The 27,628-nt window shown below is 33.7% G+C and overlaps 14 protein-coding genes and 6 pseudogenes across 20 annotated transcripts, besides 2 other annotated features; 9 read left to right on the top strand and 11 right to left on the bottom strand.

The window, feature by feature from the left end:
* Nucleotides 1–3,607: 3,607 nt before the first annotated feature.
* Nucleotides 3,608–25,657: a mobile genetic element.
* Nucleotides 3,665–4,643, top strand: TVAGG3_0848930 (annotated as a pseudogene). The gene has a single exon. A coding segment is annotated over exon 1 (979 nt).
* On the top strand, nt 5,017–5,872 carry TVAGG3_0848940 (annotated as a pseudogene). The gene has a single exon. A coding segment is annotated over exon 1 (856 nt).
* TVAGG3_0848950 lies at nt 6,655–7,190 on the top strand (annotated as a pseudogene). Its single transcript has one exon. A coding segment is annotated over exon 1 (536 nt).
* TVAGG3_0848960 (uncharacterized protein) lies at nt 7,843–8,235 on the top strand (the record flags this gene model as incomplete). Its single annotated transcript, XM_051249161.1, has 1 exon — nt 7,843–8,235. One exon carries the CDS (start codon nt 7,843–7,845, stop codon nt 8,233–8,235), a length of 393 nt encoding a protein of 130 aa, XP_051084636.1.
* On the top strand, nt 8,267–8,891 carry TVAGG3_0848970 (uncharacterized protein; the record flags this gene model as incomplete). Its single annotated transcript, XM_051249162.1, has 1 exon — nt 8,267–8,891. A coding segment is annotated over one exon (625 nt), but the record flags the coding sequence as incomplete, so codon positions are not given.
* Nucleotides 9,569–9,958, top strand: TVAGG3_0848980 (protein of unknown function, DUF4108 family; the record flags this gene model as incomplete). Its single annotated transcript, XM_051249163.1, has 1 exon — nt 9,569–9,958. One exon carries the CDS (start codon nt 9,569–9,571, stop codon nt 9,956–9,958), a length of 390 nt encoding a protein of 129 aa, XP_051084638.1.
* Nucleotides 10,644–11,339, top strand: TVAGG3_0848990 (protein of unknown function, DUF4106 family; the record flags this gene model as incomplete). Its single annotated transcript, XM_051249164.1, has 1 exon — nt 10,644–11,339. The coding sequence occupies one exon, from the start codon at nt 10,644–10,646 to the stop codon at nt 11,337–11,339; it is 696 nt and encodes a 231-aa protein (XP_051084639.1).
* TVAGG3_0849000 lies at nt 11,796–12,579 on the bottom strand (annotated as a pseudogene). Its single transcript has one exon. A coding segment is annotated over exon 1 (784 nt).
* On the bottom strand, nt 13,396–14,010 carry TVAGG3_0849010 (organellar and viral DNA polymerase type B; the record flags this gene model as incomplete). Its single annotated transcript, XM_051249165.1, has 1 exon — nt 13,396–14,010. The coding sequence occupies one exon, from the start codon at nt 14,008–14,010 to the stop codon at nt 13,396–13,398; it is 615 nt and encodes a 204-aa protein (XP_051084640.1).
* TVAGG3_0849020 (organellar and viral DNA polymerase type B) lies at nt 14,769–15,683 on the bottom strand (the record flags this gene model as incomplete). The annotated part of the gene is made up of 1 exon (XM_001297547.1): nt 14,769–15,683. The coding sequence occupies one exon, from the start codon at nt 15,681–15,683 to the stop codon at nt 14,769–14,771; it is 915 nt and encodes a 304-aa protein (XP_001297548.1).
* Nucleotides 16,739–17,233, bottom strand: TVAGG3_0849030 (uncharacterized protein; the record flags this gene model as incomplete). The annotated part of the gene is made up of 1 exon (XM_001297548.1): nt 16,739–17,233. A coding segment is annotated over one exon (495 nt), but the record flags the coding sequence as incomplete, so codon positions are not given.
* Nucleotides 17,945–18,565, bottom strand: TVAGG3_0849040 (uncharacterized protein; the record flags this gene model as incomplete). Its single annotated transcript, XM_051249166.1, has 1 exon — nt 17,945–18,565. A coding segment is annotated over one exon (621 nt), but the record flags the coding sequence as incomplete, so codon positions are not given.
* On the bottom strand, nt 18,591–19,175 carry TVAGG3_0849050 (HNH endonuclease family; the record flags this gene model as incomplete). The annotated part of the gene is made up of 1 exon (XM_051249167.1): nt 18,591–19,175. One exon carries the CDS (start codon nt 19,173–19,175, stop codon nt 18,591–18,593), a length of 585 nt encoding a protein of 194 aa, XP_051084642.1.
* Nucleotides 19,209–19,793, bottom strand: TVAGG3_0849060 (phage tail repeat-like family; the record flags this gene model as incomplete). Its single annotated transcript, XM_051249168.1, has 1 exon — nt 19,209–19,793. One exon carries the CDS (start codon nt 19,791–19,793, stop codon nt 19,209–19,211), a length of 585 nt encoding a protein of 194 aa, XP_051084643.1.
* Nucleotides 19,985–20,386, bottom strand: TVAGG3_0849070 (uncharacterized protein; the record flags this gene model as incomplete). The annotated part of the gene is made up of 1 exon (XM_051249169.1): nt 19,985–20,386. The coding sequence occupies one exon, from the start codon at nt 20,384–20,386 to the stop codon at nt 19,985–19,987; it is 402 nt and encodes a 133-aa protein (XP_051084644.1).
* Nucleotides 21,359–22,681, bottom strand: TVAGG3_0849080 (phage tail repeat-like family; the record flags this gene model as incomplete). The annotated part of the gene is made up of 1 exon (XM_051249170.1): nt 21,359–22,681. One exon carries the CDS (start codon nt 22,679–22,681, stop codon nt 21,359–21,361), a length of 1,323 nt encoding a protein of 440 aa, XP_051084645.1.
* On the top strand, nt 22,700–23,547 carry TVAGG3_0849090 (annotated as a pseudogene). The gene has a single exon. A coding segment is annotated over exon 1 (848 nt).
* Nucleotides 23,552–23,794, bottom strand: TVAGG3_0849100 (serine threonine-protein phosphatase family; the record flags this gene model as incomplete). Its single annotated transcript, XM_051249171.1, has 1 exon — nt 23,552–23,794. One exon carries the CDS (start codon nt 23,792–23,794, stop codon nt 23,552–23,554), a length of 243 nt encoding a protein of 80 aa, XP_051084646.1.
* On the bottom strand, nt 23,813–24,175 carry TVAGG3_0849110 (uncharacterized protein; the record flags this gene model as incomplete). Its single annotated transcript, XM_051249172.1, has 1 exon — nt 23,813–24,175. The coding sequence occupies one exon, from the start codon at nt 24,173–24,175 to the stop codon at nt 23,813–23,815; it is 363 nt and encodes a 120-aa protein (XP_051084647.1).
* Nucleotides 25,658–26,081: 424 nt separating the features above from the next.
* Nucleotides 26,082–27,628: part of a mobile genetic element that runs on past the window's edge.
* TVAGG3_0849130 lies at nt 26,274–27,228 on the top strand (annotated as a pseudogene). Its single transcript has one exon. A coding segment is annotated over exon 1 (955 nt).

Genomic DNA, 27,628 nt, shown 5'->3' on the forward strand with positions numbered 1-27,628 from the left:
TAACTCCAAAATAAAATTTTTTGATTTAAAGACACTATGATGACACCAGGCAAATCTTCCAAGACACCTATCGTCGGGAATCTAACAACCCTATTTTTTTATATGATTTGACCAGATTTCTAGGGTTGTTAGATTCCCGACGATAGGTGTCTTGGAAGATTTGCCTGGTGTCATCATAGTGTCTTTAAATCAAAAATTTTATTTTGGAGTTAGTTTTATTGATTTTCAATAAAAAACATTTCTAAAACAAGAAAATAAAACGATAAAATATTTATTTTTATATAAGGATCTTATATATTTAAAATAAATATCATTTTATTTTTTTCATTGGTGTCTGTCAAACCATAATACACTATTCAAAAATTCAATGTGTCTTGTGGTTTCAAAAGACACCTTCAAATTGAACGATAGCACAGACACTATTGAATTTTACCCATTGTATTTAGTTTTTACCCTTTTTATTTTTAAGAATTAATGACTGAAACAGCCATTTTGTTATGACCTCAATCACTTTTATTTATTATTTTAAATATTATTTAATTTTATTATTTGAATAGGCCAACTTATATTTGAGAAGCTCAATTTGAGACCACTTAAAACATTGAAATATCATAAATATTGAAATATTAAAAAGTGTATTTCAAAATATTGAAATTATAAAAATTTATAATACTGAAATTGAGACAAATTAATAAATTCAATGTGTTTTTTTTTGAAATAACTCTCAAATATTATTTTTTTGTTTATTTAATGATGAATAAATATGATTGCTTTAGTCAATCATAAAAACTAATTTAAGTTTAAAATAATGAAAGGATAATTTGATCGTTTTTTAAAATACAATTATTTTTGATGATTTGCAAGAATCTTTGAAAAGAATATAATATAGGTTCTATTTTTGTAAAATTTATCCAAATCATGTATTACATAAATTAAAAAAAAAAAAAAAAAAAAAGGTAGTGGGGCCTCCAGGCACTTCGTGCCCTCTAGCCCTGAAGATGTTTAGTATAACTTTGTCCGGACAAGTAAGGGTCTATCGTCGCTACAGGAAAAGTTACAGGCGTTCCAAGGAAGTATACTTTGAGAAGCCTTCTTCTGGGTCGAAAACATTATATAATGTTTCGCTTTTCACAAATTATATATGTTTTCATGTTTTGTCATGACTTCTTCGTATATGTTTTGTCATGACTTCTTCGTATATGTTTTTGTCATGATTTCATCGTAAATGTTTTGTCAAGACTTCTTCGTAAATGTTTTGAAGAACTGAAGGTGTCACCAGGTCCCTCGGTCCCTCGGTCCCTCGGTCAACTAACATCTTTTTGAAAATGGTGACAACATGACATTTTGACAACAGTCCGCTTTTTAACTTCACTTAAAATGCCACGTAAGCTACGTAAGAATATACGTAAGAGGAAGAGAGCATTGAAACATCCAATAGTAAAACTGACACCACAACAACAGTTGCAACAACAAATGCTGAATGACCCACTATGTTGCAACAAATGTCAAGCAATCCTATGCTTTTAAACCGAGTTCTTGGTGCACAGAGTAGAGAGTTTAAGAGCGGCACTTTTAGCGAAAATGGCAGGCTATGGTGGAGCTGCAGACGGAACAGCTTATAACCCTCAAAGTCAAATGAATTTGAGTTCACTCAAAAATCAAATAGCAGATGTCAAAAAGTCAAACATAGACATACAGAAACAAATAGGTGAAAGAAAAGAAACTAGAATATGACAACACACAAAGAAACTCAATGAGTTAAACGTAGAGAAAAAGAAGAAAAGAAGAACAACTGAAAGAACTAAGTACAGAGGAATATGCAAAAAAAGTGTCAGAAAAAGCAGCAGAAGTAGCAAAAATGGAACAAGATGTTATAAATTTGAAAAAACCATACTATCAAATATAGTACTGAAAGATGAAGAGATAAAACAAAAAGCCCTGAAGACATATATGGATAGCAATGAGTATAAAAAGAAGTTGAAGCAAATGTAAAGGCAGAAAAACTTTTACAGTTGCAAAACCAAACCGTACAGTATGAAAACTTAGCACAAGAAAGTAAAATAACGACGCAGCCATGCAAAAGGCAAGAAAAGCGCAGAATATATAAAAGCTAACAATGACTGGTTAGATGCCCAAGCCAACGCTAAAGCAGCCCAACTTATAGGGTCAATAAGGACAAATACAAGCGGATGAAGACAGTTCAATGAAGCTTTAACAAATGCTGACTTTAAGAACGCCTTCGAAGCTCTTCATAGTAAGGTGAAACAAGTGAACGACTTCTCATCTGGAAAGAAACTGAAGTCTGAAGGTTTCGACAAAGAGTTAAAAGAAGTAGCACAAAATATGACGAAAATAACAGATGCAGCAACGAGACAGGCAGTTCAAAGTGCCTATGACGCCGTTAGAGCAACTGTTGTGGAAATCAAGAAAAGAGTTACAACAGACCAAAACAGACCTAGTAAATGCTTTCTTAAAAACGAAAAGTCAGGTAGGACATTATGCTGCAGATGGAACATATGTGCCAGCTGGTGGAACTTATATACCACCAAACCCTCCAAGAGAAGCACCTGCACCAGGACTACCTAAAACATTTACATCGTCACATGGACACAGACACAGGCATGCACCAAAACCAACACAACAACCAACAGTTCAAAACACTGCACAACAACCACCTCCACAACCAGCACAGCAACCAACAGTTCAAAATCCTGCACAACAACAACCACAAACAGAGCAAGGACATAAAAGAAGTAGAGAACAAGGAAACCAAGATTTCTTAAAAATGCTTAAAGAAGACTATGGTTACCCAGATACTCTTGACTTTAGTGACAGATATAAAGAAGCTATTAGAAAGTTCAAGGAAGGAAATACTGACCCGAACCTATTTAGCTTTATGGTTCAGCACCAAATGGGATATAATTTCAAACCTGGAAAATACAAGCTCGCTAAGGGATATGATTTAATAGCATATCATCCAAATGACATGAACGAATTTACTCCGAGATATTTGGTGTCAGAGATAAATGACAATTCAACTATCTTCATGAAACGCGTAAAAAATAGAGACGGAACGAAAGAACAAAGGCTTATGAATGCGGATGACTTAAATAGGGAACTTGTTGAAAACGGTCTCGGAATATATGAAATGCCAGCAGATGAGGTACAAGAAACTCCACAGGAAGAAGTTCAGATACAACCAGACATGGAAGAAATAGTTCAGCAACAACAGCTAGAAGAGCCTGAAGGAAACGAACAAGTCCCTTTGGAAACTAACTTCACAGAACTAGATGAAGATTTGGAACAGCCGAAAAATCTTGACCCTCAACAAGAGTATGAGGTGAATATGGAATCTTTCCAAGAGTCTAAAAAAAATTCGGCTGACATAGTAGAAGAATATCGAAAAATGTTTGCCGACATACAAAGACTCCAACACCAGATGAAAATATTCAGCATAGAATGGAAGTACTGAAAGAAAATGTACGCAAATACAACAACCCTTTTTACTTACGAGCATATAACGTTCAATCTTTGGATGACTCGGTGAAAATAAAAGGTTAAATTTCAACAAACATATAGAAATGAAACATTGTTTAAAGTTCATTCAGAACCTAACCAAGATGGAAACAAACCTACTTTTGTTTCTGCAGACTATGGAACTACAATGAGATGGGTCATAAAGCTAACCCGGATAGGTGGTTCATAAACTTACAACCACAATTCCAAGAAGTTGTAGACGCAATGGAAGTGAATGGTGAACCAGATTTAGCTGGTATTTTCAGCGCGGCTTTAATGCCATTGAAAGATATGAAAGATGCAGATATTTTGGACCAGTATGAAATGAACATGGCTGATGGAAATATAACACCTGACGTTCTAGAACATTTATCTCAAAGAACTACACAGAACCATAAAGATGGTATATTTGGTGAAGAGTTTAGAAAGAAAGTTAGGGAGAGCGAAGGACGAGAACCTATTGTACATGACCTTGCAAACGAAAGTTTACAAAATGTCATAAAAACTTACTTTGCAGACAATGAACCGAGAAGGGATGAATATTTAAGAAAACTCAAATGGACAGTACCAAATGAAATGTTAGTATTGAAAAACATGTTCCTTGACAAAATAAAACCAATACAGAAATAAATGACGCAAGACTGAAACATTGGGTAAAAGCTTTCCCATTCACAAAAGATATTGTTGGTAACATGGAAAGAAAACCAGAATGGCTACAAAAACATATATTTGGAAACGAGCTTATTCCATATGGACAAGCTCTGTTTGAAGAGCTTGAACCGGAAACTCAGGAAAGAGTCATGCAAACAATACGCGAAGACTCAAATACAAACTATGACAAAATCTTTCTAGGATATAGGTTACCTGAGATGGGCGACCAGAGCCCAAAGGCAAAAAGGACATGGAAAATTTACAACATACTAGGTGAACATGAGGCAAAGATGCAACAACTTGAAGCAGAGGGCAAGTTACCAAAAGCGACACCAAAGAAGAAGAGAAGAGTAGAACAAAGTGAAAGTAGTGAAGAACAAAGTGAAAGTAGTGGCAATGAAGGAAAAAGAAGAGTTAAAAACTCAGCCAGGAAGAAAGTAAAGCTTGGTCCACGTGGGTTCTATTATGACACATAAATCCAACTATTCTATATTTTTACCCATATGAAATGTACGCCGCTCAGAATATAACGCCAACAGTTTTGGATGCCATGAACGGAAATGTTTCCGAATGGTATAACGAATGCGACAATGCCATTAGAAGGTCAGAAATAGTTCCTGGAACTTACGAATATACAACTGCTGTTTCTTATGGAAACGTAGGTGAGTTTGGAGAAGGTTCTTCAACAACAGTAGATATTGCTTGCGACAGGTTTCATATTATTTCTATTGACAACTCATTCTTATACGTGGAACAAGACATTGAAATAAAACCTTCTGCAAGTTGTCTGACAAGAAAGGTTGCAATGGAATTTTCTATGTCGGATACCAATATGCTCCAGAAGTTTTCATGGGATATAAGATATATTCTAACTCTGACTTAGTTCAAACAGTAACATGGGCAAACTATGAATGGTTCGCTTTGAGAAACTCAGTACAACCACAAGCTAGAGAACAAACAGACCAGTATGCCACCATTGAGAAAATAAGAAGACTTGACCTAACGTTCAGGAGTTTATGTTAACCTTCTGGACAAAACTGCAGCAGCAGTAACCAAAGTAAAACTGAAACTTAGAGTTCCTTTGTCATCTTTCCTCATCTTCAGGTTTTTAAGATACTTGCCAAACTGGGCAGGAAAATTTCTATTGAACTTACTCCAAGCAAAAATAACTTAGTCATTGCACAACACAAGACCCATTCACTATTACAGACGTAGAGGGAACAAATAAAACGTCATTCGCCGAATTTTGCAAAGACAAAGTTGACTTAGACTTTGGTTTCTCAAACCTCAACACTGAAGTAAACTATTATTCAATGCTGCTGGAACTGCTTGGACCCAGTTAGGTTTACATGCGAACAGTTTGAATGCAAGAGAATAGAAAGCAGACTTGCAGTCTATATGTTGGACCCAGATATTTCAAATGCTTTAGCTGCCAAATATATTGCAGTTCACTTATGTTCCCTATACACCAAATATCTGTCAAAGACTTTGCAGGTGAGGTTGGAAACCAAAATCCAGGAACCGCAGGTGCAAGAACAGATATTGCTTTAACAACTGCAATGAAACACGCAGATACTATGTTTGTACTGTTCAGACGAACTATAAATGACTATTCTTGTTTCTACAACCCCGGTATTAAATATCATATAAACATAGATGGCAAATATTATCCAAGAGAAGAATATTCTACAGTTGAGGATATGAGGTCATACAACTTGACATTAGATGCTATGAACTTTAACAACACTTCACAACAACCATTAACCCTGAAATGCAAAGTTCTATTATGCCATATGTGAAAGTATGGACTCCATACAGGAAGTCAAAAACTCAATATACAAATGGAGACCGTTTCAAAACTTTTGGCTTGGCATTCCATTTGCTGACTCAGAAGACTTTATGGTGGTATTTCAACTGTTGGTACTGTACAAATACAATATACTGGTGACAGAGACGGTCCATATGAACTGAGAGCAAAGAAGTTTACAAAACCAATAGCACTTTTCACGGAAGATGCTCTTTTGAAGATTCGTTCGATGAAACCTGCTGGAGCTCCTCAGATTGGTATAACGACAGCTTCCATCGAGCAGATTTTGGCAGCAGGTCAGTAAGTTGTTCTTGAACTGACTTCTCTCCATCGTAAATAGTTATGACACCTGTTTTGACATAATATTGTATTATAAACTTTCCTTTAGAAATATCTGTAAGTTTTGAAGTTATATTTTTGTCTGCTTCAAGAACTTTCACCATTTCGGTTATACCAACTTTCTTTGCTTTATGAAAATATTTTGGTTCAGCAAAGACTGCTATTCTATAACATTTTCCATTGTTTGTATAAAGAACTATTCTGTCAATGTATTTGTATTGTTTGTTTGTGTAAACTTTGTTCTGCTTCAATTCGAAGAGATACTCGAATACATCCATCTTTTTATTCTAAGTAAAATGTCATTTCCGAAAAATAGAAGCGTAAGTGTTTCAAAAGGTTTAATGGCGGTGGCAGATGTGAAGTTAAATTCACCAACTCAAACAAACAGTCAAAGTGTTATTGTCAATGTCAAAGAAAGAGATGTTGAAGTGGGGAAACCATACGAAGACGAAGATGGTATAACAATTGTTCCTGTAAAAGAACAACCAACATACCCTGAAGTTAGCAGAGACTTAAGTTCTGTTGCAGATATTCGAAACGACTACCAACAACTGAAAGACAAACTTCAAACTCAGGAGAAGATTTGTCAAGCTTTAAGTATAATGTTAAACTTGGTCGAACACAACCCTGTAAAAGTGAACTCATATGTCATTGCACCTCATGAAGTTTTGAAAGAACTATTGAAACTTTTGACAGAGGCAGACGATATAAACATCAAAGAAATAGAACCCGACATTAGTTGCTGTGGTGTTTCATATAATGTCATTGACAAGATATACGTTATGAAAGGAGGTGAAACGTTGAACTTAAATATAGTTTCCCAGACGTTATAAAAATATTTGACGACCACAACATTTCATTAAAATTTATTTGCTAAGTAAAAATGTCAAAACTTCTTGAAAGATGTTTGAAGAAAAATAATATAGACTTTATTTCATGTAAAGGACTTTACAACACTTTTGAACGATATGAAAGACCCTGTTTTGTTTGTTCGTGTAGACAAAGGAAAGTTCTATGTCTTTACAAAATATTTGAACTTCTTAGACAGAGAACTTCAAGAAACGCATGTGAAAGTTTAGATGAAGTTCTTCTCCACTTTCAGAAAAACTTTTAAATATATGTAAATGGCAGAAAGACATAGTGGTTTATACTATTACGACTAAAAACCTGAGTCATATAATTCTATAACAACAAACTTACAAAGTCCTCAAGGACGGTATTGTAAACTAACCTTAAACACAATGACGACTAAAGCCTGTTTTGCTCTTTTGACACCAGAAGACTTTGTTGTTGTGAATGGTAAAAAATACTCCTTTGAAGATACTTACTCAGATATACCACCAACAGGTTTTGTTGACTTATTTAATACTTTAAGGACGAGTGTAACATGTGCTGCAACTAGAGCAGGTTTCATTATGTTTGGATGTCCGACTGAGTTTACTATAAACAATATGAGCTATAATACAAAACTTATATCTGGTTTTTACTACCAACAGTTTCCTATAACAGGAAAAGGTGTCATACAAGGAATGTCTATTCCATTGACTTTAAGTACACCTATTTTATATATTGTTTCAAACTTAGGTTCAAAGTGTTATTCGAATGTCGACAGAAACTACTATGACCAAAAGATACTTATGCGTATAAACAACACTTTCTCTGCTGGTTTGCCTATTGTTCATTCGAATGCAGAATTTTCAGCTTTAGTAAACTCAAACACTTTAGCAAACATAAACTTAACCTTAGTTGACGCAAACTTTGTTCCTGTAAAACTTTTATGTCCTATGTATTTGTCAATGACGGCAGAAAGTTTCGAATTGGAAGATGCAACTGGTGAAAGTATTGTATTACAAGAACAACTTCAACAACAAATAGCTCAAGAACAACAAATGCAACAAATGCAACAACAAAGTCAAGAATAAAAAAAAATATTTTTTTTTATTTTTATAAAAAATGTACAGAATAGATGTTTCAGATTTTTATGACTTCCAAGCATTCAGAAATATGTGTCCATTTCGAGACTATAACAAAGCAGTCGAGAATTTGAAACGTTTAGTCATTTATGTCGACTCTGCCCCAGAATGTTATGTTATGAAAGAATGGGATGTAGTCTTTAACAAACCAAGAGCAACAATAGTTTCAGAACAAGAATGTAAACAGAAACTTAAGAAAATAAAAGTCGTACAAGTTGGCATGAAGATGTTAGATGCTTGGGATATCTTATTGTCAAAACTTGAAGATTTTTCAGTTCGTGGTATAAAGTTCTATACACCTTCTCCAAACTTCTATTCTATCTTCACTGGATATAAATATGAACAAGTAGAATGGAAAGAAAATGTTATAGAAGCTTGGTTAGACCATGTCAAAGAAATTATATGCAATGGAAACGAAAAGGTTTATGAGTATATCTTATGTTGGTTTGCAAACATCTTACAACATCCAAGTGCTAAAAATGAAACTGCTCTCATTATAATTGGAAAACAAGGAACTGGTAAGAACACTTTCTTTACAGATATTTTGTGCAAACTGTTAGAGGGCTATTCGAATCCGAATATGACAAACTTAGAAAACATCTGCGGTAAATTTAACTCTTCAATAGAGAATATGAAACTTATAGTATGTAACGAACTTCAAAGTATAGATACACAAAAGTTTTGAACTCAGATGCTTTGAAGAGTCTTATAACAGACAAAGTTGGAGTTGTTGAAAGAAAATATAAAGACCAAAGAGTTTGTGAAAATGTTGCAAATTTCATTATGGTTTCAAACAATGCTGTTCCGATGAAGTTAGAAAGTTCTGACAGAAGATATGTAGTTGTCAGAACGTCAGAAGCTCATATGCAAGATACAGAATATTTTGACGACTTAGCAGAAACTTTGACATCTGACTTTTACAACCACTTGTTCTCATATTTCATGACATTAGATATTTCTAAGTTCAATCCAAGACAAATTCCACATACCGAAGAGAGACAAACATTGTTAGAAGCAAACAAGAGTGTATATGAACTGTTCATAGATGAAACTGACTTTGAGTGTTTAGATGAAAGGTCATTGTACGATTCGTATAAACAATATTGTCAAGAGTATGGTTATATGACAGCTTCTAAACGAACATTCTTGGCAAATGTCAAAAATCTTTTAGACGTACAGAATGGTGTATATACAAAGAAAAATTTTTCTGAGTAAATTTAAAAAAAAATATTTTTTTTATCCGATAGAAAAGATGACAAAATTCATCTCAGTAAACAAGTACATGTCAGGACTTAAAGAAGAACTAGACCCATTCACATATTTGAATGTTTACTTCTACCATTTTGAAAAGTCTTCATTCAGCAAAGTTTGGAACATCGAACCAGTTAAGTTTGCTATTGTGACTAAAAATGGTGCGAAATTTGAAGACTTAGACATAGAAGGTTTGTTAGCAGTCAAAGAAAGTTTTGACAGAAGGTTCTCAAACCTTAAAGAAGGCAAAGCATACAAACTTGTTATACCTTATGAACCAAAGAAAGCAGACGACTATGAATATTATGAGTCTAAGATAGTTGAAGTTCAAGGTAAATTGGGTAAAAAGATTTTAGAGTCTAAGCCAGTGTTTACTCCTAAAGAGGAAGAGAACATTGACATTGACCCAGAAATGTTCTAAAAATAAAATTTTATTTTTACATGTCAAATTTCTTTTTCTCTGGAACTGGTTCAGGTTCTTTCTTCTCTTCTTCTACTTTCTTTTCTTTCTTTTCTCTCTTCTTCTTTTCTGGTGGAGTTATGTCAAACTTCTCAGAACCATATTTTTGTAAAAGTTCTTTGTCCTTTAATAGCTCTTCTATTCTGTTTTCTATTTCATCTTCAAGAACAGTGCATGTGTCTTCTTTGCATTCTAAGAAGTTTTTTTGGACTTCATCTCTCCAAGAGGCGTCATCTCTGTCAACAAGTCTGTCATTGACAAATTTTAAGACTTCTCTGCTTAATGTTTTATGGTTCTTGTCATATTCCCAGAAACAGAACTTTAGAACAAATTCACCTTTCTTGTTTACACTATGTAAGATTTTATGGTCGACAGATGTTTTGCTGTCGAAAAGCTTGTCTCGAATATAGATAGCGAAATCGCAAGACATTTTCTAAAAGATAAAAATTTTAATTTTTCTAAAAATATGTTAGAAAAAAAGTTTGCTGACATTGACAAAAAATTTGAGAATGTTTTAAATAAGAACAAGGTGAAATTAGAAAATGCTCAGATAAAACCCATACATGACAAGTTCTTATTTGCTCAGAATGGTATAACAGGTCTAATTGCACCACCTGGGTCGGGTAAGACTTTCACTTATCTTAAAATGGCTGCACAACAACAAGAACTAGATGAGAAGAACCCATTCTATGAGTTAGTTGTCATTTGTAGTACTTCTGGTCAATTTGACCAAACCGTAAATTCGTTCAAAGATATTATAAAGAAGTCTAAGTTAGTATGTATAAAAGACTCTGAGTTGTTAGATTGGATAAAGAAGTACCAAAGAAGAGTTTTGAAGTACAATGCTATAAATGAGTATATAAATTCGAAGTTTAAAGACCCAAATGAGGAAATGCAGAGAATATTAGAGAAGAAACACTTCAGAAACAAACAGAAAGAGATAGAATACATTTCGAAGAAATTGCAATCTTACGATTGGAAGACTTACCCTCATAGATGTCTTCTTATCTTAGACGACTTTGCATCTCATCCTTTGTTAAAGAACAGAGAACAAGATATGTGTCGAATTCTTAAGAAGCTCAGACACTTTAACATCTCAGTTGTCATTTGTGTACAGACAGCAAAGAGTTTAAGTAAGGATGTAAAGAGAATACTTACTGACATTGTACTTTTCCCCGGATTGTCCGAAGACGATTTCATGGAACTTATGAAAGAGTCCATGGCAGGTAAGTTTGACAGACATGAACTATGGGAGAAGTACAAAGTCATACAAGACCCTCATACTTCTTTCAGAATTCATATCTACGCAAACAAAGTTCAAATTGTAAAAAGTCAAGCTTGAAAATGTAAGTGTTTGGTCTTAGTCTGTTGTGGTTCTGCAGCTTTCGGTTCTTCTGGCTTTGGAAGACATTCAGGAAGAGGAACGTCAGTCATCCGTTTGTGTCCTGTCGGATGGAAGAACTTTTTCTGTCGGAAGGAAAAACTTTTTCTGTCGGAAGGAAAAACTTTTTCTGTCGGAAGGAAAAATTTTTTCTGTCGTTCGACCAAAAAGTTCTCAATTTTCGAAAATTTGAATGGTTTACGGACGAACAACAGGAAATTTTTTTCCAGTTGTCGGGAAATTTTTTTCCAGTTGTCGGGAAATTTTTTTCTTGTCGGATGGAAGGACTTTTCCTGTCGGAAAGAAAAACTTTTCCTGTCGGAAGGAAGGACTCGGAATGCCAGAAGGATTTGACAAGACAATTTACCTTATAGAGCTACCTGAGCCATCTGAAGTCAAGCTTGAAAAATAAATGGTTCATTTACTCTGCTTGTTTGAAGTTGTCAAAATACTCTGTTATTTTTTCTTTCAGTAGCGGCAAATCTTCTTTGAAGGTAAGTATTGTACAACCTTTAATATCATAGTGTGTTTGAGGTAACGTATCTTGAACTATTTGTTTCACATCTTCATTTGGTGTCATTGAAATCGGTAAGTTTTCGCGATAGAACCAATTTCTGTCAGATTTGTAAATCTTAGCAAGGTCGTAAAAGCTTTTGTTGTTTCTTCTGACTAAATGCAACATAACCATATCTCTGTCTTCTTCATTTTCCATCTCTTCAGTATAAATCATATACTTATAGTTCTTTTCCTTTCCTTTTGGTACCGAACGTGGTATTCTTTTCTGTATGTTTTTGTCTTCTTTCATCATATCTTCTCTCTGCTTTGTACAAAGTTCGTCAAGTAGCATAAGTATGTAGATTGCATAACGAGGTGAAGCCCACATTGCTATTGAACTAACTAGGAACTTATGAACATATATACCTTTTAGATGTGATGGTAAGTTTTGTCTGTCTTGGTACATCTTTTTAAGTTCTACATGTTCGAACTCACTGAGGAGTTCATGAGTGCTATTTAATTCAAACCAGTCTTTAGGAAGCTTAGTATCTGGAGCAAAACATGCTGTCAAAATACTTTGCATTTGGTACATGTCGTCTTTGACCGAACGAATGAGACGTAACTGTTTGTTATACTGTATGTACTCGTATTCTTCATTTATATCTTCATGAACGATAGCAGTTGTTGTGTTCTCTGTTGTTGACATATCTGTCTTTACATACAAAATAAAAAAAATATTTTATAAAAAATTAGCGTTATTTTTTTTAAGTTTGGTCATCCTTCACTATATGACAAATATACTATATTTTACTTAAAAATATGCAAGCGGCTCATAGCTCAGTGGTATGGGCTACCTCGCTACAGGCGTCGAAGACCTCGGTTCAAATCCCGATTCGCGCAGGTTTTTTCCTTTTATGCAGTGAAATTTCATGTACATAGGTTACTTTGGTGTTAGACCCAAGTGAAGAAAATAGAACGATATAAGTTTACATTTGTAAGGTTACTTTGGTGTTAGACCCTAGTGAAGAAAATAGAACGATATAAGTTTACATTTGTAAGGTTGGACGATAAAAATCTCTGCTACTGTCAGTACAAGTATTGTTCTGAAACAGTACAAGTATTGTTCTGAAACAGTACAAGTATTGTTCTGAATCAGTACAAGTATTGTTCTGAATCAGTACAAATTTCTCACAAATTGAGAGCTTTTACGGGAAATTTGTTCTGAAACAGTACAAGTATTGTTCTGAAACAGTACAAGTATTGTTCTGAAACAGTACAAGTATTGTTCTGAAACAGTACAAGTATTGTCAAAACTCAACGGTTTGACACATGCCCTAAAAATTATTTTACTCAGAATTTTATACAGAATTCGGCAAAAATATATTTTAGGTGAAGAGGTGAGATCTCACCTGTTTTTTCACCTGTTTTTTCACCCTCTTGAATTTTCATGAATTTCCTTAAGATAGAAAAAATAAAATTAGCGTTATTTCCTGACTTTCACAAAAGACCAAAAATAAACGCTTTACATGTATTTTTCAGCAACTTCGTCAAACAATTTTATAGCTTTATCTATCTCATCTACTTCAAACGTTTCTTTACCTTTCGTGGGAGCACCATACATTTTCTCAAACTTTTCAAGTAGTTCTGTTTCTGCAGCTCTCATATCGTTAACAAACACAACCTTAACTCTATTGACTATACTGTCATATCTTTTAGTTATATTATATGTTCTTCCTATCTTATATCTTTTTGTATTGAAGTCCTTCGGTTTCTGAACGATGTAAAGTAAGCCTTCACTGCAACGTTCCGTATCGAATGAACCATATGTTATGAAGTTATATCCAACAACTGGGTCTAACCATAACAAAACTATTGGTATAAGACTTTTGTCGATGAGATATGCTGCAGTTCCATAGAATCTTACCGATATCATAAGCTCAGGATTTCTTGTCAAAATTTTCTGAGTAGAAGCATTTTTAACCCAGTCGTGGGATGTTTTCTTTCCAGATAGTGTTAGAATGTCTGACAAAGAATATTTGTTGTATTTCTTTGAGTATCTTACGTTTAAATCACCAATTCTAACCATTTTGGTGTCATTGTCTATCTTTCTAACTGTTTCAAACTCAGTGTTTGTCATTTTCTGTTCTTACATACAAGATAAAAAAATATTTTTTTAAAAAACTAACTTTATTTTTTGTATTTTGTATCTTAAGGAAATTCACGATTTTCATGTATAAAAGATATGATTTCAGGGATTTTTTTTACGAAGTGTCAAAGTTCTCTTCGTAAAAAAATAACAGTTATATAATGAAATTTGGTCATTTTTTCACGATTTCAGGGATTTTAGGCGACCCCGAAAAAAATCTAAATCGCAATTTTTTACGATTTTCATGTATAAAAGATATGATTTCAGGGATTTTTTTTACGAAGTGTCAAAGTTCTCTTCGTCAAAAATAACAGTTATATCATGATTTTTGGTCATTTTTTCAGCAAAAATATATTTTAGGTGTCACCAGGTCCCTCGGTCCCTCGGTCCCTCGGTCAACTAACATCTTTTTGAAAATGGTGACAACATGACATTTTGACAACAACACAGGAAATAAACTTCTTCGTACATGTTTTGTCAAGACTTCTTCGTAATGAGCGTAAATCAGACAAAAATATATTTTAGGTGAAGAGGTGCGATCTCACCTCCTTTTTCACCTGTTTTTTCACCTCTTGAATTTTGTATAAAAGATATGATTTCAGGGATTTTTTTGACGAAGTGTCAAAGTTCTCTTCGTAAAAAAATAACAGTTATATAATGAAATTTGGTCATTTTACTCAGCAAAAATAATGTTTAGGTGAAGAGGTGCGATCTCACCTGTTTTTTCACCTGTTTTCTCACCTCTTTTTTTATAAGCGTTTTACATGAATTGTACGATGTATATTTGAAATTCTAAACAGTTTTGTAGCTTCTATTTCTTCTGTCAGTATGTCAAAAGTTTTCACAATATTGAATGTATCTTTATATTTCTTCTTGACATCTGAAAGAAGGAAATCGTCAGCAGTTGGATAGTTTTTGTTCAGAAATTCTAACATGTCCATTTTATCTTCTGCTGGTTTCTCTGCTTCTTTCTTTAAGTCTGCATAGTCGTTTCTCATACGTTCTATCTCTTTGACGGAGTAGTTATATTTCCTCATTGCTGCTTTACATTTAGAACATTGTGGGTTCATTTTAGCATTGTACATTGAAATTTGTCCTGCAAGTACAACTATAGCGTCAATGGTTTTCTTTAACTCAAAAGTTGCGGGTTTTATTTGTTCATTCCATATTTTACATCTTCTATCTTTATCTCTTATCTGCCATACACATTCAGCAACTAACGAAACAAAGTTGTCGTAGGTCTTAAACTCCTCCGATTTATATATGTCAGAAACATTCTTATATAACATGTCGCAATCTTTGTCCATGACTTTGTGGTTGCAATGAAATCCAAGAAACTCATAGTTAACCTTACGTATGAACTTCTTTATTTCTACTGAGTCAGTTGGTTTCACTTCTATTTCATCGAATTCAGGAATAGTAAGCTTTTGTTGTTGTATTTCAGGAAGTTTAGGTAGATGGTCAATAATATCCTGCATTTCATAAAGATATTCTTCATTTGTTTCATCTTTCGCACTACAGTCTAAATTACATGTTAAAAGTTCTTGCTTTATCTTCTGGATTTCTGTTTCGAAAGTATATGAAGAAGGAATGAAGCTTTTCATTTCTACTAACATTGAAGTTGGGTTCATGACTAACGAGTTTGGTGCTGTTGTTGCTAACATGTTCTTACAATAAAAATAAAAAATATTTTTTTTAAAAAACTAACTTTATTTTTTGTATTTTGTATCTTAAGGAAATTCATGAGTTTTGGTTGAAAAATACGGTGGAGCCAAAAGTGGCTCGACCTCAAAACAAGCATTTTGTGAAGAATATACCAACCGCCGGAATTCCGCGGGTTGCTTTTTATACAAAATTCAACGGGTGACAAAACATTTACGAAGAAGTCTTGACAAAACATTTACGAAGAAGTCATGACAAAACATGTACGATGAAACCTTGACAAAACATTTACGATGAAACCTTGACAAAAACATATACGAAGAAGTCTTGACAAAACATATACGATGAAGAAGTCATGAAAATTCAACAGGTGAAAAAACAGGTGAAAAAGGAGGTGAGATCGCACCTCTTCACCTAAACTTTATTTTTGGGTCCTTTACGCTCATTACGATGAAGAAGTCATGACAAAACATTTACGATGAAGAAGTCTTGACAAAACATTTACGATGAAGAAGTCTTGACAAAACATTTACGATGAAACCTTGACAAAACATATACGATGAAACCTTGACAAAAACATATACGAAGAAGTCTTGACAAAACATTTACGATGAAGAAGTCTTGACAAAACATGTACGATGAAGAAGTTTATTTCCTGGACTGTTGTCAAAATGTCATGTTGTCACACTTTTTCAGAGAAGTTAAAATGACCGAGGGACCGAGGGACCGAGGGACCTGGTGACACCTTCAGTTCTTCAAAACATATACGATGAAGTCTTGACAAAACAAGCATTTTGTGAAGAATATACCAACCGCCGGAATTCCGCGGGTTGCTTTTTATACAAAATTCAACGGGTGACAAAACATTTACGAAGAAGAAGTTTTTGACAAAACATATACGATGAAGTTTATTTCCTGTGTTGTTGTCAAAATGTCATGTTGTCACACTTTTTCAGAGAAGTTCGTTTAACCGAGGGACCGAGGGACCTGGTTCCACCTAAAAACCATCTACCCTAAAATATATTTTTGCCGAATTCAATAAAAATAAATGGTTCATTTACTCACAATATTTTTGTACAAAACGACCCCAAACTTTTAACTTCTTTTCTGCAGCTTCAAATGCTATCTTAGCGAGTTCATATTCTCTAAATTCTCTCTTTAAATCTTCTTGTTCCCATTGGTCTAGTTCGTATGGAGAATCTTTATAACCATAACACATCTCATGTTCATGTTCTATTTGTTTTTCGCACATTTTTCTAACTTCTTGTTCGAACAAAGGTTTAGCATTCTCTACTGTATCTTCAAGTTCTTCTTCATCTAATTTCTCATGAACTTTCTTGTCTATGGAGTCCATAATTTTTCCAACTGCTATACAATATTTTGGAGAAGCCCACATTGCTATATAGTTTACAAGTCTTGGGTCTACATACGTTCCTCTAACCTGTTTGATTTCATCAGGAATTCCTGCATGAATTTTGTATAAAAAGCAACCCGCGGAATTCCGCGGGTTGGTATATTCTTCACAAAATGCCTTAAAATACTCTTCCCAGGACTTATTTTCCAACAACCTTCTAAAGTCTTTCCTAAACTGCTGACACATATTTGTTGCATTTATATAACCATCCTTGTCTCTACGTAAGACTTCAATACCGTTGTAAGTGCCTTTTGTGAATGTTTCGCCATTAGATTTGTTCGTGAACGTTTTTGCTTCGACTGTCATTTCAGTTCTTACAATAAAAATAAAAAATATTTTTTTAAAAAAACCAACTTTTTATTTTATTTCGGGAAAATTCATGAAAATTCAACGGGTGAAAAAAGAGGTGAAAAAAGAGGTGAGATCTCACCACTTCACCTAAAATATATTTTTGGTGGTACGTCGGACATTCGTTTGTGGCTTAACCGTCGGACCACAACGATAAAAATCTCATTTTAACTCACTTTTTTTCTATCTTAAGGAAATTCATGAAAATTCAACGGGTGAAAAAAGAGGTGAGATCTCACCACTTCACCTAAAATATATTTTTCAATACTTTTTCAGCACTTTTCCGTAGTTGTATATGAAAGACAATTCGAGATAAAAGTCATAGTACAATGGTATTATATGTTGCACACCATTTGTTGTGAACCAAACTTGAAAGTCAGAGAAACTGTTACTAGGTGGTTCGTAGAATTTAGAAGCAAAGTCATAAAAGTCCTTACCGATACATAGAAAACTATTGTTGCTTGAACTGAAACTTGCATGACACATAACATTTTGAGGGTCGAACACGTTTCTATAAACTGTCAAATCTGCTGGTGGAAGTATAAATTTAAATGGACCATCTGGTGGTAATGGTTCGTTCTGGTTTAGTAACCGAAGAAATTGTGCCCAAGAACGTTTGTCTACTCCCCAAAATAAAAACTCCGTATCTCTTGGAGGGTTAATTTCAATCTTTTGAAATGAAACGGTGGAGTTCATCTTGTCATATTCTAGTTTCAGATAGTACGTTCCATTTAGTAAAGAGTCGTATTTTTCTTGAAATTCCCAATAATATTTGTTTATTTGAGTTTGAAAGTCATTTAGAGTTTTCTCAAGACTTTCGTCTGAACGAACTGTAAAGATTCTCATTTCATCAAATTTGTCTAGTAGACCATCAGAACCTTTATACTGCCCATGAAAATATACTGCGAACATAAACGCGTTAGTTCTATTTGAAAACAAAACTCTTCTAAATCCTATTGCCTTTGCATCTGAAGGACTTTGAAGCCAACGAATTGGATAGTTAAACCTGTATGCTCGGGATGAAATTTCTTCATCTGAAACAGTCCTACCAGCATTTGTAAAGATATAGTCTAACGGTTTTGTATCTGCTACTTTTGTTCTTTGTTTTTCAACCTGAAGCATTTAATATATGTAAAAATATATGGTTTTAAAATGGTATGCCATATAGCTTCTTGAATTTGTTAAGAAGTATTTTAACGCATTTTCCATCTGTATCTCTAGTGTTTACATAAGCATAGCCTTCCTTAGTAAAATATACTTGTAATTTCCTATAGTTTACGCCGGTATAAAAGTAGAAAGAGTCTTGTTCTTCGCTATAGTAGTAAAACTCAAACGTATGCTCGCCATAGTCTGTAATTTCAATTGTTTCATCTTCTAGTTCGTCGACAAATTCGAATACAATATCTCCAATTTTGCTTTTGTTCTTATTGTTTTCAGAACGAGTGACCCAACGTAAGTTTTCAAGTCTATTGTCGTTTCTTATATGGTTTATATGGTCTACAAAAGGTAAATTGTTAGGATTCAGTATAAAATGAGTTGCAATGACAATATGTTTAAAATAGTTTTTTCCACTCATCTTCATAATAGCATATCCGTTATTTCGCTCCCATTCGCTTAAAACTCTTTTTGTCTTTTTGTTTCTGACTTCAAATGACTCACAACAGTGAATTTCATATTTCTCATCTAACAAACAAGTTTCCCAACGGTCTTCTCCAACAAACTCAGCGTACATTTCAAATAAAATAAAAAAATATTTTTTTTCTCTTTACTTTACATAACCGCCTGCTGCCATAAGTCTTTGACGCCAACCCATACCAGCTAATGAAGGTTGACTTGGTTTAGTTTCCAAACTAAACTTTGGTTTTGGTTTATCTTCAGTTTTTGGTTTCTCTTCTTCTATTGGTTTTTCGTCACTTTTCGGTTCCTTTGACTTTACTTCACTTGCAGGAATAGTTGTGTCGTCAACATCTTCATAAATATCATATGCCATTTGTTTTTGTTTTCCTTTCAACTTTTTGTGTTTGTTGTAAAGTTTAGAATATTTCGACTCTAAGTCAATGAGATGTTCTATAATGAACTGTTGGTCAGTGAAGTAAACTTTTCCATCTGTTGTCTCGAAAGCTCCTTCAGACTTCAATATTTTATTTGTGAGAGTCTGTTTCTTTTTTGAGATACTTGCCGTTCCATTTTTATGAAAAGTGACTTTGTAGTTAGGGTTTGTATTTCCAGACCTGGCACTTTCTATTATTGAATTTTTCTCTTCATCTGTAAGTTCTTTGACAGGTTTTGACAATGGTTCTGAACTTTTTGTTTGTGGTGTCAAATCTACCGTTTCAACTTCTTCGGTCATTTCATCTCAGTAAAAAATTTTAGTTTGGTTTGTTTTCAACTGGTTGTTGTTGTTTTTTAAGTCGGTCTAAAACTTCCTGAGGTATAGGAAGAACTTGACAAACACGTTGTGTAACTGCTGGAAGCCGACAAATCCATCTTGAACCCATTTGTCTCAATGCTGTATTGTTCACTTCATCTCAGTAAAAAACTTTACATTCCCCACGTTTGAGGCGGTTGAGGTTGGTTATTGTTTACCCACTGTTGTGCATGGTTATATCCTCTGTTAAAGAATCTTTCACCTTGGTCCATATAGTGTCCTGCTTGGTTATAGTAGTCATTTGCTTTGTTATAATAGTTTCCTGCTTGTCTTCCTACATTGTCCATCCATCCTTGAACTTTTCCTCTTGTTTCAGGATTTGGAATAAGATTTGTTGCATCTCGTGCTACATCCCAACCTTTCTGTACAGTTTGTATAATAGGTTGTGCTTTCTCTTTAAGTATACCTAATGTACTCAAAATCTTCCTTCCAACTCCAAATACACCTCTGGCTATTGTTCCCACTGCGGGTAAAAATCTAGATGCGACTCCTGCTAATGCGCCAAATAAACCCATTTCTTATGGGTTAAAAAATGACGAATCCAAACAAGGACCCCTATGTTTCTAAAGCGACAAAGAAAGCACTCATGGTAAAAATCTTTAGTTCAACACCAAATGCTTGGTTTATGGATATCTTGGAAAACATTCCGAGGTATAGAGAAGATGGACCTCCATACTGGCTAATATTTGTTGGTCAAAACACAAGATACTGTGAAGCCATACCATTACAGTCCAAAAATATTTTAGATATCTTAGCAGCTTTGACAATATTCGTTGACAAATACCATCCAACAAAACTGACATCTGACTATGAAAGTTCTTTCAAATCAGACGATATTAAAAACTATCTGCGTTCAAAAAATGTAAACCAATATTTCATTGTCGACCAAAACCATTCTGCTCTTGGTGTCATTGACGGTTGTATAAAAATGTTAAGAGACTTAAACCAACCACAAGGTGGTGAAGCAAATGAAATGTCATATGACGACAAATATAGACACTTCTCCATGGCAAAGATGAGACAAGTTTTAAATATTTACAATAGCCGTAAACAAAAAGGTTTGGGAAACCACTCCCCCGAAGAAATGAAAAACAACCCTGACTTAGAGAAAGACTATAATTTAATAATTTAGTCAAAAGAGACAAACAAGAAAGAATGCCGGGCTTCAAACTTCAGAAAGGTGACAAAGTAAAAATAGAAATACCTAAACGCGACCCATATGAAAATACTATTGACTATGACAACAATGGGAACCCGACAGGTACTCACATTCGTGTTCGTAAAAATAGAAGAAAGTATACAAGAGAATATTATGAAGTTTTAGGCAAACATGGCAAAATGTACACACTGCAAGCAGAAGATAAAACTACTATTGCCAGACCTCGTTTCAAACTTGTCAAAGTTCAAGGTGGTATACTTTCAAAGACAGTTCCTAACAAATATAAGACAACTCCTGACGAATATGCTAAAGAAGTTGAAAATGACGACTAAGCAATTCTATACCATGCGTAAACTGTCATGTAAGGTGGCATGTAGTCTTTACTTTGTCCGGTTGTTTGCGTATACCCTGAAACGAAATGTGTATGGTCTCCTCCTACCTCAGTGTTATCCAAGTAACAATTTATAGCAAACTGAACGTTGTCTTTAACATCATATCCTTTACCTTTTGTCATTCCTGTCCAATCCCAATATTTATGCCTATGCCCACCTTCTCGAGATGTAGTTAAACTTACGTAGTGACTGTGCGCAGGTAAATTTGCACCTGAAATCGTTTTACTTCCACCTGTTTCCTTTGAAGAGTTTGCACAATACAAAAACCTGTCGACTATTTGAGTCCAAGTTCCAAAACCAAGTACTACTTCTGGTCTGGTAGAGTTCATTGACGTATAAATAGAGCCAACCGGGTAAATAAGATTCGGCAAAATTTGTTTAAGCACATTGAGTTCCTGTCTTAGATGTATAATACTATTGTCATTAGATATCAAAGTATCTACAAGACTTGTTGCCGGTGGTATTGTTGGAGCTTTACTTGGCAAGGTTGTGTTTAGTGTAATATCATCTGCTGTAAAAGTTGTAAAACTTGTATGTGTATGAGTCTTATTTGCTTTCTTCTCTAACTCATCGTTAACATATGTTTTATCCGCTTTAAGGTCTAAACATCCTGAAACCCATCCTGTATCGGCTTTACTTTTTAAAATCTTCGATGTCCATTCATGGTACCAGTCAACCCTTTCTTTCATTTCGTTATCTTTTTCATCCACATATTCCTTATCTGCTTTCTTCTCTAACTTACTAGCCACCCATTCCTTATCTGCTTTCTTTTCAAGGCTAACGTTTAAGTCTGTTATTTCAGATATAGAATGTGTATGAGTCTTTTTAGAATATTCGTTTTCAGCTCTTGTCACTTCACTTGACATTTTATTGTCAACATATTTTTTGTCTGCTAGTTCAGGATGAGTATGTTCTTTTGTTGCATAAGCTTTGTTAGCTCTTTCTTCTTCTTTTGCTATTGCATCGTCTACATATTCTTTGTCAGCTTTGTTGTCAACATCTGCTTTCAAAAGAAGTTCAGATATAGGTTTCTCGTTTAAAGTTCCTTTTGTTGGATTTATACAGACAGTATTGTTCTTCTTGTCTTGAAATAGAAACTCATCTGTCATTGGGTTTAATGTCAGTTTTAAGTTTCCTTCTTTCAATGACTCAGATATCTTAGAATAGTTTGAAAAGTTTGTTGTGTTCTTATTTAGAGCTTGTATAATGAGTTGTCGGTTGTGTTGTATTTCTCTCATAGACGCTGTTTCATTTGACATTTTTATTCTAGATAAAATATGCTTTCAATAGAAAAAGAAAATTCAAGAGTTGCTACAACTAAACCATTAGATGAACTTTTTACCAATGTAGGTCAAAAGTTTGAGACAGAGACCGTAAAGCATGAAGGCTATCGTTTTGACTACCCGTTAAGATGGTTAAGAGACCCATCCGTCACAAAAGCTATTGGCTTTCGTAGAATGAAGTTCATTTCAGAAGCCATACATGGTTTCCCATTTACGGTCGGTTTTGAAGTTCGATACTATAACAAAGAAAAACATACGTATGAGAAATTTGAACAGGGAAAACTTTTACAAGTGAATTTGCTTGTAAACTTAGAAACAACTCTTCAAGCTTTTCAAGAAAAAATAAACGACATCTATATCGAATATGCAAACCAGTATAACATTGACGAGGGAGAGTACCATCTCGATATTATATATGACAGGAAAAATGCAACTGTTAAATCAATAGAATAGAAGACCTTGGAGAAAACGTTTATATTTCTACAAAATATAACAACTTGGCATGGTATAGATTTCTGAGGATGTTAAATCAGCCTGCAGAATATCCAGTACACCCGGACTTTTATGAAGTCGAAAACCCTAATGGAACATATGAAAATGTTTTCGACTCAGATGCTATTATCGTTCATGCTTCATTTTCTGGCGCCCAAAACTCTTTTTTATGCTTGGCAAATGACTTTTACGAAAAACCTACAAAGCTATATGAACCGCCGAGTGGAAGTATTTCAGACTTTCAAGTATGGTTTACAACAGATGGAAGAAAGAGAATAGTTCCATTATACCATGCGTTTTACTTAGAACTTAGTTTCATATACAACTACTATCGAACGGTAAAAATATAATTTTTTAATACGGTTGAGGTGTTGGATTTGGTTGCCAACTAGACTGTGGTGCAGGTTCAGGCTGTTGTATAACAGGAGCTTGTTCTTCTGGTTCAGGGTCTTTAGGTATAATACCAACGAACTGACCTACTCTTTTACCAATATTTTTGACTCCGTTCCAAATTCCTCTTCCTACGGTTTTTATTCCATTCCATATACCTCTTCCAACATTTCGAAAGAAGTTTCCAATACTACTGAAGAAACCCATTTTACTATATGTAAAAATCTAATGTCCGCCTAGTCTCTTACGTTTCCTGTTGAGTTCCATAGCATTCTTTAACTGGAGCTCATACATTCTGTTTCTCCTCTGGTAGAAAACATATTCTGGGTCAACTCCTGTGTTCGCGTCATCTGCATAAAGTTGTTTATATCCCACTTCAGGGTTTGTATAAAACTCTTTCCATCTCATATTTGCATACCATGGTGGCAAACCTAACGCAGCGTCATTTGACATGGCAGTTTGCATTTGTACATCTGTTGGCACTTGACCATAGTTTGCCATTGCAGTTTGTATTCTAACTTCATTTGGAATATTCTCTGGGTTTGGTTGTCCAGGTTGCTGTGCATTCGCTAAGTTCTGTGCGTCCATTTAATATTAGATAAAAATATCTCTTACGAGTACATATGCTGAACATTTGCAGACATTGGTTCATCTTCATATTCTCTGTACTTTTCTGCCACGTCAAATAAATAAATGACACAATGGAAAAAACCTAAAACAAGTAGTCCTATTTCAAACCACATTTACTTACCAATAAAATTTCTTTGTTATGACACTTTCTCCGGTTTATAGGACCTCTCTCATACTCTATCTTGTCATATCTAAACTCATAGTCATGTATGTCCTCTAACCATCTCATAACGGTTTCCAAACCACTTTTATCGGATGTAAAGTAAAAGCATGGATGGTTATGTAAAACGTCTAAAGTTTCTAAAGAGTCTCTCAAAGTCCAGTCTACTTGGTATTGAAAATCCCATGTGTTATAGAACGGCGGGTCCACTATAAAGAAAACATTTTCCTTGTCTTTATATTTTTCATACAACTCTGTCCAATGACATCTCACAAACTCTATACCCTCAATATATTTTTCTATGTCCTCTTTGAAAACATTTGTATAGTTAAGATATAAAACGTTTGACATAAGTGTTTCAATGTCATGAACTCTTATAGAACCACTATATAATAGTCTAGCAGATATACTATCCAGTCTATATATTCTGCTTTTTTCAAAACCTCTCTCACAATATTTTTCTTATCTAATGGTATACGTTCCATCTTACCTATAGGTATCTTTTCTTTTAACTCTTTCAATATATTGTTTGTGTCTGGTATATGTTTGAGACGGTCCATATAGTTGTCGAAGTCATTGCATATAATCTTTGAGTCTGGGAATATTGTATGGCACAAATGGGATATATAGAAACTTCCACCGAACAAATCTACAAATGTTAGACCATTCGGTAGTTTCTTAAGTTCTCTCAATAGAATATCTTTACATCTACTCTTATTTCCAAAGAAGGGTAACGGTGGTTTTGTAAAATTCATTTATATATAATAATAAAAATGTTTTTTCCTGAAAAGTGACAGAAAAGTGACAGAAAAGTGACAAAACATTTACGAAGAAGAAGTTTATTTCCTGGACTGTTGTCAAAATGTCATGTTGTCACCATTTTCAAAAAGATGTTAGTTGACCGAGGGACCGAGGGACCGAGGGACCTGGTGACACCTTCAGTTCTTCAAAACATTTACGAAGAAGTCTTGACAAAACATTTACGATGAAATCATGACAAAAACATATACGAAGAAGTCATGACAAAACATATACGAAGAAGTCATGACAAAACATGAAAACATATATAATTTGTGAAAAGCGAAACATTATATAATGTTTTCGACCCAGAAGAAGGCTTCTCAAAGTATACTTCCTTGGAACGCCTGTAACTTTTCCTGTAGCGACGATAGACCCTTACTTGTCCGGACAAAGTTATACTAAACATCTTCAGGGCTAGAGGGCACGAAGTGCCTGGAGGCCCCACTACCTTTTTTTTTTTTTTTTTTTTTTTTTTTTTTTTTTTAATTACAGTAGTATATGTTGAAGGGTTGTGTGACTTTTTTTGTAAACGTAAGAATTCATACAATATTGAACGATTTTGTATCATTTTTTTTAACATATGAAGTAAAAAATGTATGATTCTTACGGTTTTTATTCTTACATTTTTGAATAAATCAAGATTTAAAAAATTTTCAAAATTGTAAGACATTTACACTCAGCCCATACATAATGAAATAAAAAAAATAAACTTTAAAAATTCATGTCTTACATTTATGAAAATTTATTTTTATTTTGTATGAAACCGATTTTAAAAATTTATGAATAATTTATAAAAAGTTTTTATTCCTACAATTCCTATATTACCATTAATAAAAAGAATATATTTTTGACGAAGTGAAGATTCGCACTTCGTCACAAAACTCCGAAAAAATAAAGTTAGATTTTTTTATTTTATAATAAATGAGTATAACAACTAATTCATTGAAATCTTTAAAGTTCACTAATTCAGAATTAGAAAATATTTTAGAAAATTTTGAAGACGGTTCTTATCCAACATATATGCAGAATGTGAAAGAGTTTTCCAGATTGTTGAATGAATTTAAATATAACGGACCAATTACTAAAAAGGCTATAATGAGATATTTATATCCCAAAAAAGTTGAAAAACAGGAGAATATTCCTCTTTATGGTCCAGAGGACCTGGGCTCAGAGAGCCTTGAAACACCTCCTGAATATTTTGAAGAAAAAATTAAACAAGATGAATATTATAACGATGAGATTGAGAAATTGGAACAATTAAGAAATGAAATAGATGAAGAATTAGTGAATTGAGAAATGCTGAGAATGAAGTAGAGGTTTAATGAATATCCCAGCTTCAGAATCAGAAGTTCAAAAATCACATGAGGAAAGATATAAAAATTACTTTTTGGAATTACTAAAAATTTATTAGATGGTGATATTGACGAAACACTTTCAGAAGAAGGCACAAAATTTATTCATAAACATAAGCTTCAGTTTATTGACGATGGAGATTATCCATGTATATTACTTTCACCCTCTCGATTCTGAGAAATTCAAAAAAGCTCTTAAAAACGTGACATATGCAACTAATACGATTAAGAAAGAAGATCATGATATTTACACAAATTATTATTTAAATAAATGTACAGGTGTTGATAAAGTTTTGATTTGTTAGATAAAATATAAAAGAAACAATTGGTACATATAAAATTTTATGCGATTGTGGTTTCATTATTGAAGATACCAATAATGTTTCATATGAAAGAACAGCACGAAGGAAGACGAAGTTGAAAGGTCTATACCATTCGTTATTAAGAACATAAAAGATATGAAAACTTATAAACATTATATTTATTCATTTATTTCAGAAAAATGGAAGCAACCCATAAAACATCTTCTCATCATTTTATAGCTATTCATACATTCCTTTTCAAAGTTGTGAAATTAAATAAGACAGGAATTAGATTTAATGTATCAGGGTACGCATTCTTGAGTAAATTAAAATGTATCCGTCACGTCGCAGATGATAAAAATTTATGTGTTTCTTAATTCATTTTATGGACTTTAGCCCTGGACTCTCTGAGTCTCGGACTTTAAAAAAATAAACTTATTTTTATTTATTTTTTAATTTTTATTCTTACATAAATGAACAAAAATGGAACAGCTAAAATGAATGATAATCAAATAAGAGCAGAAGGTAGAAGGTTATTTAAACGCTTCTATAACATTCCTGATGGTGTTAATCCTAAAACTCGTAGAAGTTATTTAAATGAAGCCATAGATGCATATGAAGGATTTGACATTTCATCAGAAAGTGAGAGATTAGCGAGAATGTTAAGTGTTAATATTGATTTCTATTATTGTGATCCTCAACCAGAAGACGTAGACATTAACAAGGTAGACTTTCCATTAGTGGAATCAATAATGATAGATCCAGAATTTGAAACAGTAAATATTTTATTAACACA

The sequence above is a fragment of the Trichomonas vaginalis genome, chromosome VI (assembly GCF_026262505.1).
Source record: "Trichomonas vaginalis G3 chromosome VI, whole genome shotgun sequence".
NCBI classification, from domain to species: Eukaryota; Parabasalia; order Trichomonadida; family Trichomonadidae; genus Trichomonas; species Trichomonas vaginalis.